At 45.0% G+C, this 19,462-nt stretch overlaps 1 protein-coding gene across 2 annotated transcripts; it reads right to left on the reverse strand.

The window, feature by feature from the left end:
- Positions 1 to 184: 184 nt before the first annotated feature.
- Positions 185 to 12,587, reverse strand: LOC114866889 (lysosome membrane protein 2-like). Of its 2 annotated transcripts, XM_029169125.3 has the most exons (13): positions 12,138 to 12,587; positions 8,274 to 8,431; positions 8,038 to 8,185; positions 7,729 to 7,920; positions 7,494 to 7,585; positions 6,904 to 7,023; positions 4,462 to 4,640; positions 3,111 to 3,229; positions 2,815 to 2,888; positions 2,651 to 2,702; positions 2,373 to 2,525; positions 2,183 to 2,224; positions 185 to 2,058 (listed from the first exon to the last, which is right to left on the reverse strand). In XM_029169125.3, the coding sequence occupies exons 1-13, from the start codon at positions 12,258 to 12,260 to the stop codon at positions 1,948 to 1,950; spliced, it is 1,563 nt and encodes a 520-aa protein (XP_029024958.1). In that variant the 5' UTR covers positions 12,261 to 12,587; the 3' UTR covers positions 185 to 1,947. The 2 variants fall into 2 exon arrangements, with proteins under 2 accessions (XP_029024958.1, XP_029024959.1); XM_029169126.3 differs by lacking the exon at positions 2,183 to 2,224.
- Positions 12,588 to 19,462: the final 6,875 nt, after the last annotated feature.

Genomic DNA, 19,462 nt, shown 5'->3' on the forward strand with positions numbered 1-19,462 from the left:
CAACACCAACATTGTTTTTAATGTTTCAACTCATTTTCTCACATGGCCAATAATTAATTAATAATTTACCGGCTGCTTTAATGCATGTTAATCTATAGAAGACTAATTTTCTCTAATTTAGTAAAAGATGGTACACTTATACTCCTTATTACTTTTGTAAAAGAAGAGACAAACACAAAAGACACCATGTTTACTGAAACTACTTTTATTTTTTGTGTACACAGTAAAAACAGTATTAGCAGTCAGTGTTACAAAACATTGCATGTGTGGTTATACCAACAAATTCAGAAAGTAATTAAAATATGGCACAAAGTGTTCCAGTGTAGAGTCCATTTAATGCTTTCTGTGTTTTGGTTTTATCAGTGTAACAAAATAATTTATTCTATTTAACTGCCAAACTAATAGTGTTTAATACTGTGCTTTTTGTATCCATTCATTCAACCTCTGAATTTAAAACACAATTTTCAATGTTTCATTATACATATTCGATTTAAAGTAGTCAAATGAAATGGAATCTCTAAAAAAAGCAAGTTTCAGTATAGTTTACTACCATGCATGTAATGAAATGGTAAAGACACTCTTTTAAAACAACAGCATAATAAGAGCAATAATAAAAGCTCACCACAGTTCAACAGATGCATTTCGTCAGCATTTTCTAAACTACATTAAATGGCACGTGAGCTCCGACATGTTCACCAGCCTTGAGTCAGGAAACGTGCTGGCCCTACAGAACTGTGGTCCAACAGTGCTCAAAAGCCGTTCGGTGGCTGGAGGACAGAAAACGCGCCTTAGAGCAGATCTGTCGTCATGGCACAAACCGTGGGAGAACTAGAACAATCCAGTAAAACTATTTCTTTTCCATGCAGCTACAGTATACTCCAAAGAGAATTTATACAAAACCTGAATTAATGATTTCTGGATATCACAGTAAGAGTAAAATTATTATGCATTTGATGATAATGAAATGATGATAAGCTAAAGTACACTTTGATATGGGCAAAGCAGTTATACAGGGCAAAAATACTGTCAAAACAAAGATTGTGTACTTTGTGTATCATGGCACAAAATCCTGTCACAGTGAGGCCTTTAGAAGAATATTGTGACTCATTACGTAGACACTTGTGAAGCTCTAACTTGAAACGTTCTTCATTTAAACATCTCTACATTAACATTTACAAAAAACACATAAAGGCTGACTCATTTTACAAAAATGTATGTACTACAATATACAGCGTTCTGTCTGATGTTAATTCCTGCCATCAACTGAGAGGAATGTAAGCAGTTTAACTTCCACTGTATGTATTTCTTTATATGTATATACAAATGCCAAACGTGGGCTGTTAAAGTGATTTGTAACATTTAGGTTAGGATCAAATGCAATTGAAACATAGTAATACTGAACTTATTTCGGAAAGAAGAAGGGTTTGCTTCCCTCTCATTATGTTTTATCCAAGCAGAAACCCCTGAGAGTGATGTGTCATAAAAACTCACAGTGTGTAGAGATCCAAACCCCTGCCCCCAATTGGCCTCTATCTCTTATGTGGCAGTGACTGAACTCCATCATTGTCTATGTAGTCAATCACAGAATGATGTGAGACATCAATCATCCCCAAGTGCTCGCTGCCTCTTTGTATGAGTCCACCACAACTCTGGCCGTCCATCATTACACATGAATTAAAATAGTGACTTCTAATAAATATCTATTGTAAGACATGGGCTTTAGGTAGCTCTGCATATATAAAACTAAGTACATTCAGTAAGATATGTTATAATAACTCTATTCTATTCTATCCGTTAAATCTGCCCCAGACAAAGAAAAACACAACAGATTTTCAATTATAAAGGACATATTGACTCATGTCTGTGGTTTGTTTTCGCCCCCTAATCCCTGTTTGCAATGCTAAAGGTTGTGAGGGTGGGTTCTTTCTAAAGGTTCCTTTCTTCTCCTTAGGCCTGTGGGTGGGATTTAGGTGTCATCCCAATGTAGCTTCCATTCTGAGGATCATCCTTCTCCTTTTCATTGACCGGAGAGTACGAAGTGTCCTCATCAGCAGCGCTCTGTGGTTTGAGGGTAAACAGGATTATTACGCTCTGTCCGTGTTTTTAAAACAGACCATGTGACCAGTCTCCAAAAGGCTGAACAAAGCAAAGTTCAAGTGGCGACATGACCATGAACACTTACAGTATGGGAAGGCTTGGTAAACACAATGCGCTTAACTTCATTCTGCACAGAGGTGATAGTAAAAACATGCAGAGTCACATTCGTGTGTGGTTAGGTAAATTAAGGAATTACTTCAATCAACCATCATTAATAGGGACAATTAGAAAAAACGAGCTGTTAGAGTGAAGTGATGTTAGAAGCGGCTTCGTACCTTCTCATTACAGTTTCGGAACAGCAGGACGATAAGGACTATGAGCAAGATGCCTCCGAGTCCCACGATGATGAGAGGGAAGTTGGAGACGACGACGGTGATCGTCAGCAGCTTCTTGACTCTGACTGCAGACGCATCGTCAATCACCACACTCTTAAAAAACAAAACGACAAAGGCGGGAAAGACCGGAACGTCGGCCTTTTTAACGAACTCTGAACAAAATCGTGATCCAAGAAGCGAGGATGTGTGAAACCAAAGCGATGTGAGCGTTTTCCTACCTCGTTGAGGAACATGATGGGGAAGACGGTTTCATTCAGCCCTTTGGTTTTACTGGCGTGGACACAATGAAAACAGCTTGAAACAGCCGCATGCACTACAAGCAGGACGCAGATGCGTCAGGACAATAGACACGTGATTTGAACGTGTTTGTTTGGATACTCACTAAAACCCAGAAATTCTGTGGATCAGGATGTTAACCTGCGCTCTCTTGTTGGCTCTTACAATCACTCCCAAGGTCTGAGAGCAAAATAAAATGTCAGTGTTATAATTATATCATTAATAATAACAACGCATTAGTATTAGCATTGTTTGTATTATTATTAAATTGTTCATTTAATTCTACTAGTGAAGATAATGAAGATACGTTGCTGTACTAGTATTTATTTGCCACTAGGTGGCGCTGCAGCACATCTTTAGGGACTCGGTATGCACGGTGTGACCACACAGTGGTAAACCTACTGGGTTCAGGTCTAGGAAGGTTTGGTGATGCGATCTTTTAGGAGACAGTCCTTCCAGGGCAGCCACGTACTTATCATCAGCAAGATAGAAATGAGGAAAGGAGGCGACCACCGGGGCACCTGAGGAGAGGAGGGGGGAGGAGAGGAGAGGAGAGGAGAGGAGAGGAGAGGAGAGGAGAGGAGAGGAGAGGAGAGGAGAGGAGAGGAGAGGAGAGGAGAGGAGAGGAGAGGAGAGGAGAGGAGAGGAGAGGAGAGGAGAGGAGAGGAGGATAAATAGCAGCCATGTCTTCATAACACTGCATTAAGCCTCATAATCACTGTCCTAAGATGACCTCCAGATCGTAGCCCAATGGAGGCCTTCAAGCATTTCACTCTTTCCTGAATAACCACTAGGCACTGAGCTCCCTTCAGAACTAGTAGGCGGGTCCACATGTTTACAACCTCAGCCCTGAAAACAACACTTTCAACGTTTGACATTTCCCGCTGTTTGATGCAGGATCTTATCTTCACACAACAAGCAGCGCCACATCCTAGAACATTCCTGAGGGACGCTGCAGATATAGTCTGGCCTCCACCGCAGGTGCATGTTACTCAGGGTCATTCTTCAAAAGAAAATAAACAATTGGTACGTTAATAGAAAGCCATCCAGCTTGTGGGTTAATTTCAACAGGCTTTTATCCGATGTCCAGATAAAGCATCGTGTTGTTCTTGCTGAGTTCCTTCCTCATATTATCAACAGACCCCACAATGGGACGGTAGCAGCGCTGCGGCGTTCGCTCCACCTATCGGCCTCGGAGCCACATTCATCTGGTGGAGCGTGTGCGTCTCAGTAGCAACAACAGCGTCAGGCGGTGGCGTCAGGAGCCGCTCGAGAAGTGGGACAGAGGTGACAGTTTTCCTGCCTCCTGTGTTTGGCAACAGACGCCAGACGCCCGCAGTCACCGGAGAAGCTGTTCCCGTGACGACCCGCAAGGTCACCCCAGCACCAGCACACGTGGATTTGGACCGACAGGCCTAGACGTGCTGCTATTTCATCAACACCCCGGCCCCCCACCCCACCCCACCCCCGCACAAAGGAACAGAAAGTGCCCTCTTTAACGTAAATGTGTAACAGTTCAAAACAATGGTCTCATTTGTCCACGGAGAACATTAAGAAGCAAAAAAATGTCCACATGAAGGACAAATGTTGGCTGAAGAAAAGCGCCTGGTCACATTCAAGGCTGGGATCAGGTGCTGGAGCTTATCGCCCCCCCCCCCACCCTCCAGCTACCAGGCCGCTCGTGGTCCGCCGGTGCCGGAGGTGTGGAGAGAGCTGGGTCACGTGGCTCCTTTACAGGGCTCTGGGAGCTTACCTTTACGGCACGGGCTGACTTTCAGCAGGCCCGTTCCCAGACACTCCTTGGGGCTGACGCAGAAGCCCTCGTTGTCGGGGTTCTCCTCCTTGCTGGCCAGGACGGCGCGCGGCGGGGTGAAGCGGTAGGCCGGGATCCCCTTCACCTCCACCTCCTTCTCAAAGTTCATGTAAATGGTCCTGGGGACACATGACAACAAGGATTAAGGGCATCTGTTGATGAATTCCCTTTGTCAAATAGAACTGAGACTCTGAATAGACTTCGTATTAACCTCCCTAATATTAATGGATAATGCCGTATTGTGTTATTGTATTGTGTTCCTTTTGTCCTGAGGTTGAAAGTCGTACATTTTAATGATGCTTCAGTGTCTGGTGTGTGTTTAAAGCTTCCAAGGAAACCTTGTCTCTGTGAGCAGTTCATGGTCGCTGCATTTCTCCCGCCGTCTAGGGAATCCCGATGATTCTTGCGGAGAACAAAGGAGTCCATACAGTGGATGCCAGTTGGCCGGGAGGATGCGCCCCTTTTGCTACGCAGCCCACCAACTGTGCAACAATACTGTAAAGACCTTTCCCTCGACCTCCGTGAGAGACGCGCGCAGAGTGTTTCCACGCTAGAGCCTCGGAGCATGAAGGACTTAAATGTCAGATTCATTACTCAACTAACTCGAACCAAAACACATCGTGATTCGTGGGTCATTCCGAAAACGTGAAGGTGGTGTTTGACACATGACACCTGTCAAAAATCCATCAACATGCTTTACGGCACAGCTGCCGGTGGACATGAAAGAGTCGGCTACCGAGCCAGGTCACGGACTCACAGAGGCCTTTTCTCCTGCAGATCCATCCCAGATGTCAACGCACATGTTTTACCATTGCTATTACAGCAACCTACAACAAATGGTGCGTGTGTGATGGTTGAAACGAGTCGCAGGAAGACTTGTTTACCCTTCGGATCGTGTTCAAAGTGTAGGAAATAGGGAGGGAGCTTTGCCTTTGGTCACAACAACACAATGAAGCCTCCAGTGAATAAGACGGTGAAAGTGTTTTTCTTGGGAGATATGGATGCACTAACAATTAGAGGCAGAGGCTGTCAGGGATCGCTCGGAAGAGGACCCACATGCACAGCACAATACACGATTTTCTGGCGTTAAAGAGTGTAGTTTATTCCAGTTGCAGAGTGAAGTCCAGGCAGGGTCATACACAGGCGATCAGGCAGGTTACATGGGATTAGGCAGAGACGTAGTCAGGGGCAGGCACAGATCATAACCGGGAGGAGAGTACAATACCATACGTAAGACGGTGAAGCGTGGTCAGGCAGGCAAACAAGTTCGAGCATCAAAACCAGAGAACACGAAAACACGGCAGGAACAATGAACTGGGGAAAACAACGATGAACACACGAACAACGATCTGGCAAGGGACCTTGGCAACAGGTGGTGGCTAAATACAAAGTGACTTAATTACTGATAAAGTGCAGGTGTGGGTAATGACCAGGACAGCTGTGACAAGACGTAAACCGGGAGTGAAGCTAAAACAGGAACAGAAACCAGGAGACTACCAAAATAAAACAGGAAACAACTAGACCCAAGACCCAGATCGTGACAGAGGCACAACCTGGATATTCAAACAGGCTCTACAGAGTCAGCATAAACTTGCATTACTCAAGGGTTACTTTCCACTACATCTGCTCTGATTCAGAGGACGTTTCATCAGTGAGGGCAGCATTTTTCTGTAGCAACAGCGACGGGCTGCCTGTTTGAGAAACGGAACCCCGCGGGAGCTATTAGCCGTCTGCTCAGTAAGTGTGTGAGAGGTAATTCCCCCTAACATTTGTCCAGCTTTCAGTGAGGACATCCTTGAGCTGCAACTCCCTGAGGATCCTTCAGATGTGTCTTACCATCCTTGTGTCCTAGCAGGGAAAGAAAACCCGGATGGATGCAAATTGGAAAGGATAGGAAGAGGAGATAGGTCATTTCCCATGGAAAACATTGTTAAACTGCTTATCGGCAATTTGCCTCCTCTCGTCCTCTTTCCCATGTGTTCAGCCTTCCTCACTGAGTCGCCTACTGGGTCCACTCCCCTCCAGACCCGGAGTCTTTCCATAATGTGTTTCCTGGAAACGGGCCTGCTTTCAGACAGTCCTCGCAGTATGGGCAGTAAACCCTTGCTGAGAACACAGACGTCACCTGTGGTGCAGTTCATAAGTGACCAGGATGTTATGTTAACAATGTGAGGGACCCAAGGCCTGTGAACATACCATACCGCAAATGCCATTAGGTGGACGTTCCCAGTTCAAGTCAACAGACACCAGAGCCTTTAAAATCATGACCTCTCCATCTTATAAGGAGCGCTGATGTGAGAAGACAAATGCAAACAGACCTGCACTCACAGAGCCCCCCTTCCCCTCCCCCAACATTGCCGACATACCACCTGGGACATTTACCTGCAGAGGTCTGGGGTGAAGATTGAAATGGTTTCATCCTTGGTCAGAAAGGGATGGAAGGCACTTCCATCGGATCCGTTGATGCTGTTGCTGTAGTCGCTCGTCCAGAAGTCCAGCTGGCTGCAAATTAAATAAAATGTCTTACAGAGGAAATGAATGCAATCAAAAAGCTCTAAAGCTCTTGCAGCAGTAATCGCTTTGCTAAAATAATAACAACACTGGCTCTGGGATAAGCTGTTTGAAAGTGTCTGAGGGTTAATGACACTACATTTCACTCTGATGTTTTGATGATCAAACCAGCGTTTATCTTGAAAAACAGCTGAAAAAAGGGATTTCCGGAGTGAATGACGGAAAATTAAGATGCTGCGGGGAAAGTGAGACAATTAAACGTGATAAGCAGGTTCATCAAAAAGCCGTCATCTGTTAAGTATCAGAATGCCCTGCCCTGTAGTGTGTGCAAAGGCAAAAAGCCCAGACTGGAAAGCAAACAAAACCAGACGGCCCCAAGATTTGAGAAACATTTAATCCAAAGGTTACAGCAAGAAGATTTCATCACCATGGATGAAGACAGAGAGCGAGTGTGTGGTTACCTTTGACCTTTCCACGTTTTGACCCGCCCATAATCCATGTAGTCCTCCACTCCGGTGTGGTAGACGAATTCTCCATTGTGAGTTCCATTTTTCTAAATCAAACAAAGACTCTAACTGTTAAAATGTGTTTGTTTGAGAAGCTGTGATTGTCAGTGACTAAAAGCCCTTAAGGCAGTTATTCAGAAACCACACCATCACATATCAGCGGCTGGATTGTGTGTGGAGCTCTACGTGCCTTGTACATGAGACCGAAGACCTTATCCACGTCAGAACTGGTGCTGGCCACACGAGCCAGCAAAGGGTCTTCGTAGCCCCAGAGCAGCTCGTGCACAGTCCGAGTAGTGAAGAGTTCAGACTTGGCCTGGTTTATAAGCAAGTTGGCCATGGTAGACCGAAAATAGCTCACTTTCGCCTTGTTCATCACAGCCTGGAGGTGACAAAATAGAAAAATCCTTAATCTCACAGGAAACAAGCGCTTATAACAAGACATTTCCACACTCGGACGTCCACCGTCCTCCACTTGATCTTAAAGGTCGCGACTCACCCAGATAGGAATGTTGACAGTGGTGATGTTATCCTCAGCTGGGTCTCCCACAGATTTCTCTCTCAGGAACACAAAGCTTTTGATGTTCAATGCAGACACCATTGTGTTGTTTTCCATCATGGTCACATTGTCCTTATACCTGTATTCCCTGAATAAAGCACAGTAATACACACATATTCAAAATTTGACCCAGGTCTTGTGTTTATACCCACTTGGAACCCAGGTGGCTGACCTACCTGTAGGTGTAGGGGCCGACCTCTTTGAGCACTGGCTTGGCCCCCGCAAGAAACTCGTTCAAATTGGTGAAATTGAAAAAGAAATACTCCATGTACACGGGAGGAGGAGGCGATTTCCACGACTCGAACACGCGGCTGCCCTCCACCAAAACAATTTCCTGTTGAGACACACGGCACATATCTCTGAATCGAAGCACAATTAATCCAATGATGATTCAAAAACAATGAGGCAGTTAATTATTAATTATCATGTATTTGTCTTTACTTTCCCGTAATACACTTTGATCCCTAACTATGTCTCTAATACGTCATTAAACCCAACCTCAGCATAGTCAAATTCATAACAGTGAATTTTACCTTAAGTCATAGGGCTGTAAAAGAAACAGCTGTAAAAAAAACACTTAAGGATTTCAAAGAGGAGCAGTGATTCTGATTTGAAGTGGCTTGAAAGCGTTGACACTTTGTCTGTAAATAGGAAAAAAAAAGTCTTGTTTTGAATTTTGGGTTTCCATGAGTTCACTTCCTTTTAAAAACATCCCAGGGAACAAAAACACCACTTTGGAGGGGTCGTGGGGTGGGGGTTGTGCGGGGTGGGGGTTGTGTGTGTGTGGGGGGGGGGGGGGGTTGCTGCCGTCTGAGCGCAACACAAGTGCAGTGGCTGCACACATGAATGGTATTAGGGGAGACCCTTCCAGGGAGCCATTGTCGGTGGTTGCCACCGGCAACCGGCTACACTCGTGGAGACCCGCTGGCAGATCATGTGATGCGGGGAGCTGGAACTCCACTGGCCGCGCCGGACTGCGCCCCTAATGATCCGAGGCGCATTCCTCAGGGCCGAGCCTCGTGAGGCCCCGACAGCGCAGGGATGTGCGCTCTCGCGTCTCCCCGGCCTGGAACGTCCTCGCGTCGCCGCGGACGACGACGACGCCGTCGGTGAAGCCAAGGCGCGGGAGAAGGACGGCGAGGAGCGCGGGGATTAGCCTTTCTAAGGACGCACGGGGAGAAAATCTCAGTTTGGCCTAATTGTGTCAGATTTGGGCCGAGGTATGAAACAAGCCCCTCCTCAAAAAAAGCAGAACACAGCAACGGGCATCATTATTTCAGGACAGAACAACCGCCCCACCCCCTCCCTCTCCTATGGGGTCCCTTCTACTTGCTCAAAGACAAACAGTTTAGCTGAGTAGCCAAGGACAATAAAGCTGTCACCTTAGATCGAGGGAGGGAGCGCTTTCTATGTCCATCCTTTCATGCTTTAAACAGTCAGCATGGTGGCCCTCCCCAGCACGCTACATAGGAAACCCTCTCATCTCAGTATACAGCGCCGCTACTCTACCACCACGCCCCGTATGAAAACACGTGCAGCAGGTGGATACACAAATACCCACGCTGCCGCCGCTTTGATGCCGCGGAGGTAAATACAGCACGAATAACACGCCACGCGGGGCTATTCATAAAACTCTCCACTTGTGGTGCACGAGCTTGGCAGAGTCACCAGAGGTCAAATACCTGAGACGGCTCTGCCCCTTCTGTTAAGGGGAGTCTTTCCCTTCCACTGCGGCCTAGTTCTGTTCAGGTAGCATCGGCGTGTTTTGCAATGTCTTGAAGACTTGAGCTGCGGCCTCGGCGCTTTATAATTAAGCTGAATCGAACTGAATGCGATTAAATTCTCGTCGCCTGTATCGACTTGCTCCCCTGGCTCGGGTTCATTTCCACATTAAAAGCTCTGTGATCTTAAAACCCCTCAAAATCTGAACGCACCGACGCAACGTTTCCAGTCACACCTCTGGAAAACGTCCAAATGCTCCTTCCCTGACACTTGCAACATTATCAGCATCCACTGCAGCGCAGCCCTGCTTGTCTTGACTAAGCTGCCAAGTTCGCTGCTTTCCTAATAACCCTTGCTGTGTGCCGGAGGCTTAGCCCACCGCTGGGAGGGTTTCCACGAAACTGGATCCTTCACAGTGGTGTAACTTTTGGCAAAAGGTGAAACCTGAGACGAGGCATTAACCATGCGGCACCCACACATATATTTTTAACCATTTGACACCTGCTTAAGAACCTTGGGTTAAATGTAACGTATGGGGAGGACACACCCACCAGACGGTCCACCATGCCAAATAAGCCATAAGCTTATCTTTGAAAAAGCTTAATTTTGAACTATCTTAACACCTAAAGCTTAAGTAAACAGCCGCTGCACCTACAAGTCAGTATCACAAATGTAAACATGGTTGAACAAATGTGTTGAAACCCGTGCTTTCACTTTGGCAATTTATTGGGCTTTCTTAGAGGCTGTGAACGTGTTGAAACTGTGTAGTGACATGACTCTGTCCATGAATTTGAAATGTGAGTAGCACTAACTTCAAACATCATCCCTTCACAGTCGTCTTGTGTAGCTGATGATTAACTACCCCCTACTGAATATTTGGGAACGTTTCTCAGCCTGCAGCCATTTGCAGAAACCCATAAATGCAATTTCTTTAGAATCCAGACCCCCTCCCGACACCCAACACTTTGACCCCAGGCCAGCACTTTCATCTGATGCATCTCATGGAAAAACATGTTAGATATGAAAATAAGGATCAAGGTGTGTCACTACTAAACATGGGAACAATTTGAAGCTCAGTGACTGAAACACCTTTTTGGTTAATGTTTGAAGAGCATGCCTTTAAATAACAAAATGGGCCACAACATTTTACTGATGCAGCCGAACACAAAATGATGCCTGACATCGGCCGCTTTTATTTTGGTGACCCATTATCTTCTCCACTGCAGGGTCTGAAGATCAAAACATTAGCAACATCTATTCACTCCGTAACAGGATGAACTAGTGGGGAGATCAATGAGCATGAAACATACGTCAGTGGTGAAGTTAAACCAACTTCTCACCACAGACCACACAATGTCATGCACCTGCAAAGCTACGAACCAAATGTTCATGTCAGTGTTGACATTTTGGGTCTGAGCACATAATCGTGATAGAAACTGTTTTGAACATCAAGTTAATTGGTTAAAGTGGGGCCACCTTTGCTTGACTAGCAGAGTTTATTCTGAACTTAAATATTTTATAGTTATGTGATTTACCCCTCACAGCTGTTACTTATCTTTTTCTGTTACGCGTGTTAGAACTGCAACCAGTACCGCAAACAAGCTGCTCTGACCCAGCCCTTATTTATTCTTAGCTGAGGAATTTGCATTTGCTGTTAGAAAAAGTCGCACTGAGAGCAGAGGCATATTCCAACGGGCCATCGGGAATTTCTTTGGATGCTGGCGGCTGCACAAACTCTCTGCACAGGGAGCAGCAGTGCAGACAGCGCAGCACAGAGTGGCACCATAATAACCCACATAATTGGTGAAATAGTAAAGACATAATAATAAATTACTATTCTGCGGTTTCTGATAGAGGCTCGACCCTCCTAACCAACCAGAGAAGGAGTATTGTTTGCTGGGTGTGGCATGAATGGGTGTGGAGAAGGGAGAGGAAAGGAGAGAGGAGAGAGAACATTTATTCAGACTTTGGTTGGATTTTTCATTCATTGCTGAGAAAACTCTGTATGTGATGTAGGTTATTTAAAATGCTTTTTCTTTCACATACGACTGTAAACTGAACATCTGGATTCTATATTCTGTTAATATTTATTTAATTGTTTATTTATAGCTGGTGGATGGACTTTAACCAGTCACATAGTCACCTTTAACACAAAGAAAGTTGCGCTGTTCTGATGTTTTCAATGTGTGTCTGATGTGTGTGTGTGAGAGAGAGAGAGAGAGAGAGAGAGAGAGAGAGAGAGAGAGAGAGAGAGAGAGCGAGCATGGCTTCCCTCATTGCAACCTCGCCTTGTTAAATACACTTTTAAAGGTTCTTACCTTTTTTAGACGGTTGTGCATCAGATGGCGGAAAACCTGACCCACAAACAAGCCGATGCCAGTGATCACCAGGCAGGCGCACAGGATCCCCACCACGTAAACGGCGCACGACTTGCGTGTCATGATTGCAGGTGGAGGAGGATGGAGATAAGAGTTGTGCGTCCAAACCGCTCCGAAGGAAAAAAACCCGCTGTGCAATTAAAGCTCCGGCGTCCTTTGCTGCTTTGTCTGTGCTCCGTTGCAAAGTTGGAATAAAGTTTCCAACTTTAGCCGGTTACACAGCCGTCAGTAACGGAGTGGGGCGTTTAAGTGTTCCTCCGAAGTTTCCAAGCTCCCACTCATAACCTTAGTGCCTATATTTAACAGTGTGTTCCGCTCAGACAAGTTCCCTCGTGTGATCTTGAACTGAGTCTGGGTCTTAGTAGACGCGCCAACAACGCAAGCGTAACCCCCGAGCATTTGTAGCGGCCTGTGCGGGCTCTCCCCACCTCCGACGCTGATTGGTCGACTCGTTGGCGTGAGCGCCGTGAACGCGCCCCCGCCTAAAGCGGCAGCTGCACAAGCATAAACCGTGTGCGCTGTAAACTTAGATTAGAGGAGGCGGCGTTCACGTGTTTATGAGAATACTAGAGGCACAGCAGGCTAATGCGGGGGAATGATCTACAGTAGTACTCAACACGGCGTTTGAGGAAACTATAGTGAAAGTTAAAGATACCGTTATAAGCGTTGCTGCCACGTGATCTGACGTCTCTGCTGCAGAACTGCAGTTGTGTAGGATTACAGACAAAACGGTGGTTAAACATATTTATTTAGCTGTACAGTACTGAAGCACAAACACTGTTCTAAGTAAATTATAAGGGGGAAACCCCTAAGATCACCAGATATTACGATACATAGGACCATGACAAAGAGCGAGAGAGAAACAGCCCACTTAGAACAAGTGCTGACTAGTTCTGGAACTCATCCACTTGTGGCACCATCACTTTGGGACTGTTTACGGTCAAGCGTCACTGCAGTAATTTAAAAGAAAGGTCGGCTTCAAACTTAGAAAATGTCCTCTAAAAGTGTCCTTGCCTTTATTATAGATTTTTTTATTTGATAGCTATAGTTGAATTTGATCAGTTCTTCCTGTGAGTTAAATGGGTGTGTTTACTCATTGATTAAACGGAAATGTGTCAGTCTGGGTCAGCACAATAAGCAGCACATTGTAAGCTGTCATCTTTATGTTGCCATAAAAAGGAAGCTCGCTGTTACCACAAGGCAACTGACTTTGGCTTTGTCATTTCCTGATGAATAGCGGGGTCACTGGAGTCAAAGAGAAGGGTTTGATTTTATGGATGCACACTGGCCTCTCTTGACTCATTCCCTGTCCTGTGCTTGTGCCCTGGGCCATCATGGAGGAGCACCTTCACGCACCTCTGCACCCACCTCCTGTTCCTGTCCTCCAGCTTCGCTCCAGGTTGTCGTCCCGTTCTACTTACTTACTTACTTACCTGTTTTGCCTACCCTCATTGATAGAACTGGAGCGGGTTAGTGAGCGTACCCAATCAACTGACCTCTGAGTCATTATCACACAACCTGAATGCCAGGCTTACACTGTCAACACCAACTTATCATCAGTTGACGGATAAACATGTTCATCCTTCAATGAACAGTTTAAGAGACAAATTTAAACACATTCCCATCCTGAGGGAACGTGTTTTATGCTTCTGAAAACACTTGGGAGCCACCAGGTCGTTTCGGCATAAAGTATGAACAACCAGAGGCGTCTTTCGTTCTTCTCATCTGTAACAAGTCCTCCCAACCAACAACTTTCCAATTAAAGGAAGCACAGTCATCCTGTCCCTGATGCCTCACAATGGCTGAATCATCTGCACACAACTGCTTCTGGCCGCGTGCAGTGTATAAAGGTGAAAGCGCTGATGTGATCCGGTGAAAGAGCACAGCTTATTACAGATGGTGCTATGAACCCTGACACCCTGGAATCCGTCTGTAGTCAGCAAGCGTTAATCACAGTTCTTGTTTTCCAGTGCTTTTTCCAAAAATACCTGATGGTGAGGCTCGAACATGTTCAGAACGCTTCACGGCCCATGTGAAAAAGCTCTGGTGACACCGGGCACTGAATGAAGAGCTGGGGAGCAATATGAAATGATGAGAAAATGAAAATGATTTCAGGTTTGAACTTGTTACATCTGCAGCGACTCAAAAAGGATTCGACTTTCTGTTATTCATCATATCACCAGGATGTAGAGTAGATTATTGACTGGCTGAGGCATATTTTCTGGGAAGATCTCTCTGTTCTTGTTCGACCCCTGCTTAACTGAGCACATTCCCATCCTGAGGGAGGACACAGTACCTGTTTAGGCAACTTTTACTAGCGCGTTGCAGCGTTAGAACGGTAAGAACTGCGTTTTCGCCTTAACTAATACATTGGAACTGAAGTGGAGGAGCTGCCGACTGCCGTTGAACCCGACCCACATGGAGTGTTTGATGTGGCCTCTATTGATCGGTTCAAAATATTTGCTCAGCCCATTTCGCTGCCTTGTCCCACACTCACACGGCGCCACATCCGAGCCGCTAACGCCGGTTTGTTTTACCACGTTTCGAACGCAGCGACCGGGGGCACCTTGAAGGCCGCATGGAGATGGCCACGTGACTCTGACGCTATCCGCTATTGGCCGGAAACTTGGCCGTGCGAGCCCGGAGGGTGTCGTGTCTGATAACGGTAGCTGTGAGAATTTAAATACTGCAGCTGGAAAACAGGTGCGAATGCAAACACAGACAAAATATGCCGCGGCTTCAAAGCAGCACCTCAATGAGGAGAAAAGAAAATAAAGAGTCTTTTTCATCTGCTGCCCCAATATTAAAAATAGGCTGTAGGAAATATATCCATTGTCTGAGACTGTCCCCTATAGTTTGCATTGTGTACATCATGGCAGCCCTAGAAATGCTATCTGTAAACATCAAGCTCATGCTTGACATAACAGGAAAATGCAATCAGCAGTTCATGCTTGTTCAATAGAACGTAGTTCCTTTGAATTATCCATTGTGTGAGGAAACAATGACATGTGTAATAGGATGTATACATACACACAGAAGAATGACTGTCTCGTGTTATTGGAGCACCTACAATCAAAATATATGATGCTGTGACAAATGGTCAGACCTGCAGGACCTTAGGAAGAAATATGATCCATCTCCAACCGTCACCGAAGTGTTACAAGATTAAGTGTTAAGGAAAAATGAATTCTTATTCTAATCATTCAATAAAAGGGAAAAATCCAGTCGTCTTTAAGGTCATATATTTTTGCGTTGACTCCAGGGGAAAAACAATTTAAAGTTCACACAGGGTGCTCATCAAAAGCTCTAAGCTCTTGTTCTAGATCCGAGTGGTGCATATAGTATTTGTACACTTGGGTCCATCACATGAAACATGTCAACACATCTCCCAGTATGGTTACATGGACAGACATTTCTTATGAAAGAATCGAACTGTGACCCTTTTTAAAATGGAGCTTACTGTATGAGCAAACATATGTAAGTTGAGTAAATATGTAGTTAGAAAGTTAAACAATTATCATAAGTAAAAGGGTAAACATATAATATTATTATGAATAAAATGGTAGATATTATGAGAATATAACATTTCCATTACATTAACTGAGGTCTGGGATTCATGAGGCCTTTGCTTTGCACGCCCACAGTCCACCCTGACTCACTACCTCTGTATTTGATAAACCCAGACCTTCATTGATTCAGACAGGGTTGTGTTACACAACAAAGGTTATTTAAGTAGATTTACAGTGTTCACTGCATATAGATGATGAGTAAAAATGAAATGACTTGACCTTTCACTTTTGGGAAACGATCGTGGGCCTTCCATTATTTCGGTGTTACAGCTTTCCTGTGGCTTATCATCTGTGATCTTTGTTTTACTGCCAGCGCTTACACACACAAACGTACTGTATGTACACACACAGAGCGAGAACAAGCTTGTGGCAAAGCCACACGCAAGGAGCAGTAAGAAAAACAACGTCATCAAGTTGAAAATGAGGAATGAAGATTAAAACAGTTTGAACGCACAGCTGGACCAAATGTGTCTGTATTTTGCTTTGTCAGCAAATAGAGCCTGTTCAATACTAACCCCAAACCTCAAGTGGGGGGGGGGGGATTCATACAGATTTTAAAGCAAAAGTTCTCGCAAGTATTTTTTAAAAGCTGGCACACATATAAAGAGAACATAAGTGTGTGGAAATTATTTTAGTTTAATTAATGTCCTATCGATGACGCTGGACCAAGGTTTTAATAGGACAACCAGGAGAAAACACATTATCATTTAAACTTCACAGTAGCTAATAATTAAGTATTATAAAGAATGATTGTCTCCTGTCGACTTCGCTTTATAGCAGATCATTTCTTCTGTCATAAAATACCGACTTCTGTCACCACATCCATGAACTTCCTGTTTCCACTGAATTTGAATCCAAGAACTAGCCAAGATAGAGCTCTGGGTTGGTGTTGGTGTTCATTCATGTATTCAGATTTTATTTACATTTACAAATTACAAACAGACAGCTCCCACACGGTCCCTGAGAACCTGCCGTAATATTAGCAACATATTGGAACGCTTCCCAACAGGAGTGTAAGAGCTGGAGCTGTGCGACTGCAGGAGCCCTGGTCCCTCCCCCTCGGGCTTCTCACTCAGGGCAGCTTCTGCATGCCCCCCCTCACCTGCTCGCCCTCGCCCCCGAGAGGTGACCTCACTGTAGACCTGCCAGAGCTTTCCTGTGAGCGCTAACGGAGTTGCGGCGTGCACCTGTCGGTTTGTGAGTGTTCAGCTCTCATTGAAGGGGATCCTGTCCTTCCACCGTGCTGCATGCGTCACGCCTTGATAAGGTGACGCTTGGCAGACATTTATACAGGTAGAGTATCTGGAAGCGATTACAGCAGTAACAGAGAGAAAACACCGGGCTTTGTTCTACTGAAGGTATCTCCTCCATTTCACCGTCATGTTTAGACTATAAGAAAATAGTCTGTGGCGTGACAGCCTAAACATGGTCAATCAGTCTTTAACGACCTTCGCTAAGGACTTGGTGATCCAGGGACTTTGGAACAAATCCATCCTGGTCCCCCCAATCAACCCAACAGTACAAGCCTTAGCTTCCTTCCCAAGGAAGAGGAGAAATGTCAGGGAATGGTGGCCGGGTCTCTGGAGCGACCCTACTTTGTTTCAACGTTGTTTATCTTGGTGGTGATTGAACGTAATTTCCAAAGCTCTGTCCAAGAATCTGCCACGACAAATGATGGAGTACAATGAAGCCATCCACAAAGCTTCTTGAGGGAAAAGCAACATTGGCTCTATGTGCAAGAAGCCGCTTTTACTGGAATATGACTGATCTGACTCAGAACCATTAGTGAAGACATACTGTAAGCAGCTATACCCATAGGGTCCACTTCCTGTGTCCAACCATGTGAGCTGATCCAGTGAGCAGAACGCATCCCGCCCCCTGTCCCAGCGTACAGCCTGTACCTTTATGTCACTTCCTAATGTTGTTGCCGATAGTTAAAGGATACAGGATGGGACACATTGAGGGGACCGCACAGCGCCACGCCCACAGAAGAAACAAGTGAGTGCGACGCTGACGAAACCCACAGATATTAAAAAGCTGTTCAAATAAATCTCTAATCAATACGTAATTCTGTTTATTATGAATGTAACCACTATCAGAGGGGTTTAGGCTCTGCTGCTACTGAACTGGGACGTTCTCACGGCTCCATTATATTTGGTCCAGATAACCTCTGTGTCCACTTGGCTGAGTCGACGTTGGAACACCCATTGGAACCGAACTGTTCCTGTCCTGTTTTTTTTTTATAGCCTGTTGTTCTCTGTTTGCCTTGAACATAAGCATTTCAAAGTCGTTATCTGATTATGTCAGATAATAATAATCCATAAATAATAATCACAATAGCAGCATTATCAAAGTCGTGTTCGGCCGAGTGTAGAGGACAGGTTTGTGACGTTTTAGGTTGATGCTCCATCTGTGAAAGTGAAATAGATAAAATAAGTGAAGTGAGTCTGATGAGGCTGAGGAGGCAGCATCCTGTCCTGGGTCTGGTTTAATGGCAGATTTATGGGTGCCTTCGTGATGACAACACACAGTAGCACATCCTGTGGGTCTGTCCTCACCAAGGTCGGGTTTCTTTAAGAACGATAAAACACGTGAAAACCAAAGACAAAAATACAAAATTGTAAATGAAAACTAAATCACGCATGTGCGACTTCTATTCATTTGCACTGTGCCGACATGACTGAGCTTTATCCACCTTTTACATGTTAGAGGTGAAAACTACGGCAGCTTCTGAATACTTATATTTACTTAACTTTGCTGCTGCTACAGTACAATAATTATTGATAAGCCTTTATTTTGTTGAAGTAATATCATTCAGTTTTAAGGGCAAGTTCATAAGTTAAGCGTCAGGACTCATTTGCTCTCACCTTTGTGAAGGGTTCTGGACAGAAGGACAGTGAGAGCAGGCAGTTGACATCCTGGCATTGTCTTTTTTCACAGCTGTTTTTACAGCAGCCAGGCAAAACAAATCTTCCTCCAAATTAGTGAAATATGGGGCTATTGTCTTACTATTTATAGATCACCTGACCGTGATTTATGGATCGTATGATGTCAGACAGCACAGCACTTTCTTCTTTTCCTCCTCATCCTCATCTTTGCTCTTAGCATCTTATTCCTGGGGGGCGCTGGTACTCGTCCCTCTCTCTCAATGTGTTTTTCCAATCTCCCAAATATGTGAATGATGATGAGCCTGGGTCAAGTCTCTGGTGTGTGTGTGTGTGTGTGTGTGTGTGTGTGTGTGTGTGTGTGTGTGTGTGTGTGTGTGTGTGTGTGTGTGTGTGTGTGCGTGTGTGTGTGTGTGTGTGTGTGCATAACCTATGCCCCTTGCTGTGCCCCTGGATGTTGCACAAGATCCTTCCTGATCATATTCTTAATATGGGATATGTTTAGAATTTGTGTCATTCTGATGACTTCCATTCCTTCACCCATCTCATGCACATGTCGAATAACAGATCCATACCCAGTAAGTACTTTCAGCACGCTGAGCTTTGACTGTACGTTGATGGAGGTGACATTAAGGAAAAAAGGTCATACAGTATTTACAAACTGTGATGTGGTGAGTGAGCATGTGAGCGCACAATCCTGTCAATCTCAGGAATGCTAAGCTGCTAGATGACACTTTTGAAGACTATCACTCAGGTCAATTGCCCACTTGACCCTTTAAAACCCTGTCAGGTCAGGAAAGAAAGACTTACA

Source organism: Betta splendens, chromosome 12 (genome assembly GCF_900634795.4).
Source record: "Betta splendens chromosome 12, fBetSpl5.4, whole genome shotgun sequence".
NCBI classification, from domain to species: Eukaryota; Metazoa; Chordata; class Actinopteri; order Anabantiformes; family Osphronemidae; genus Betta; species Betta splendens.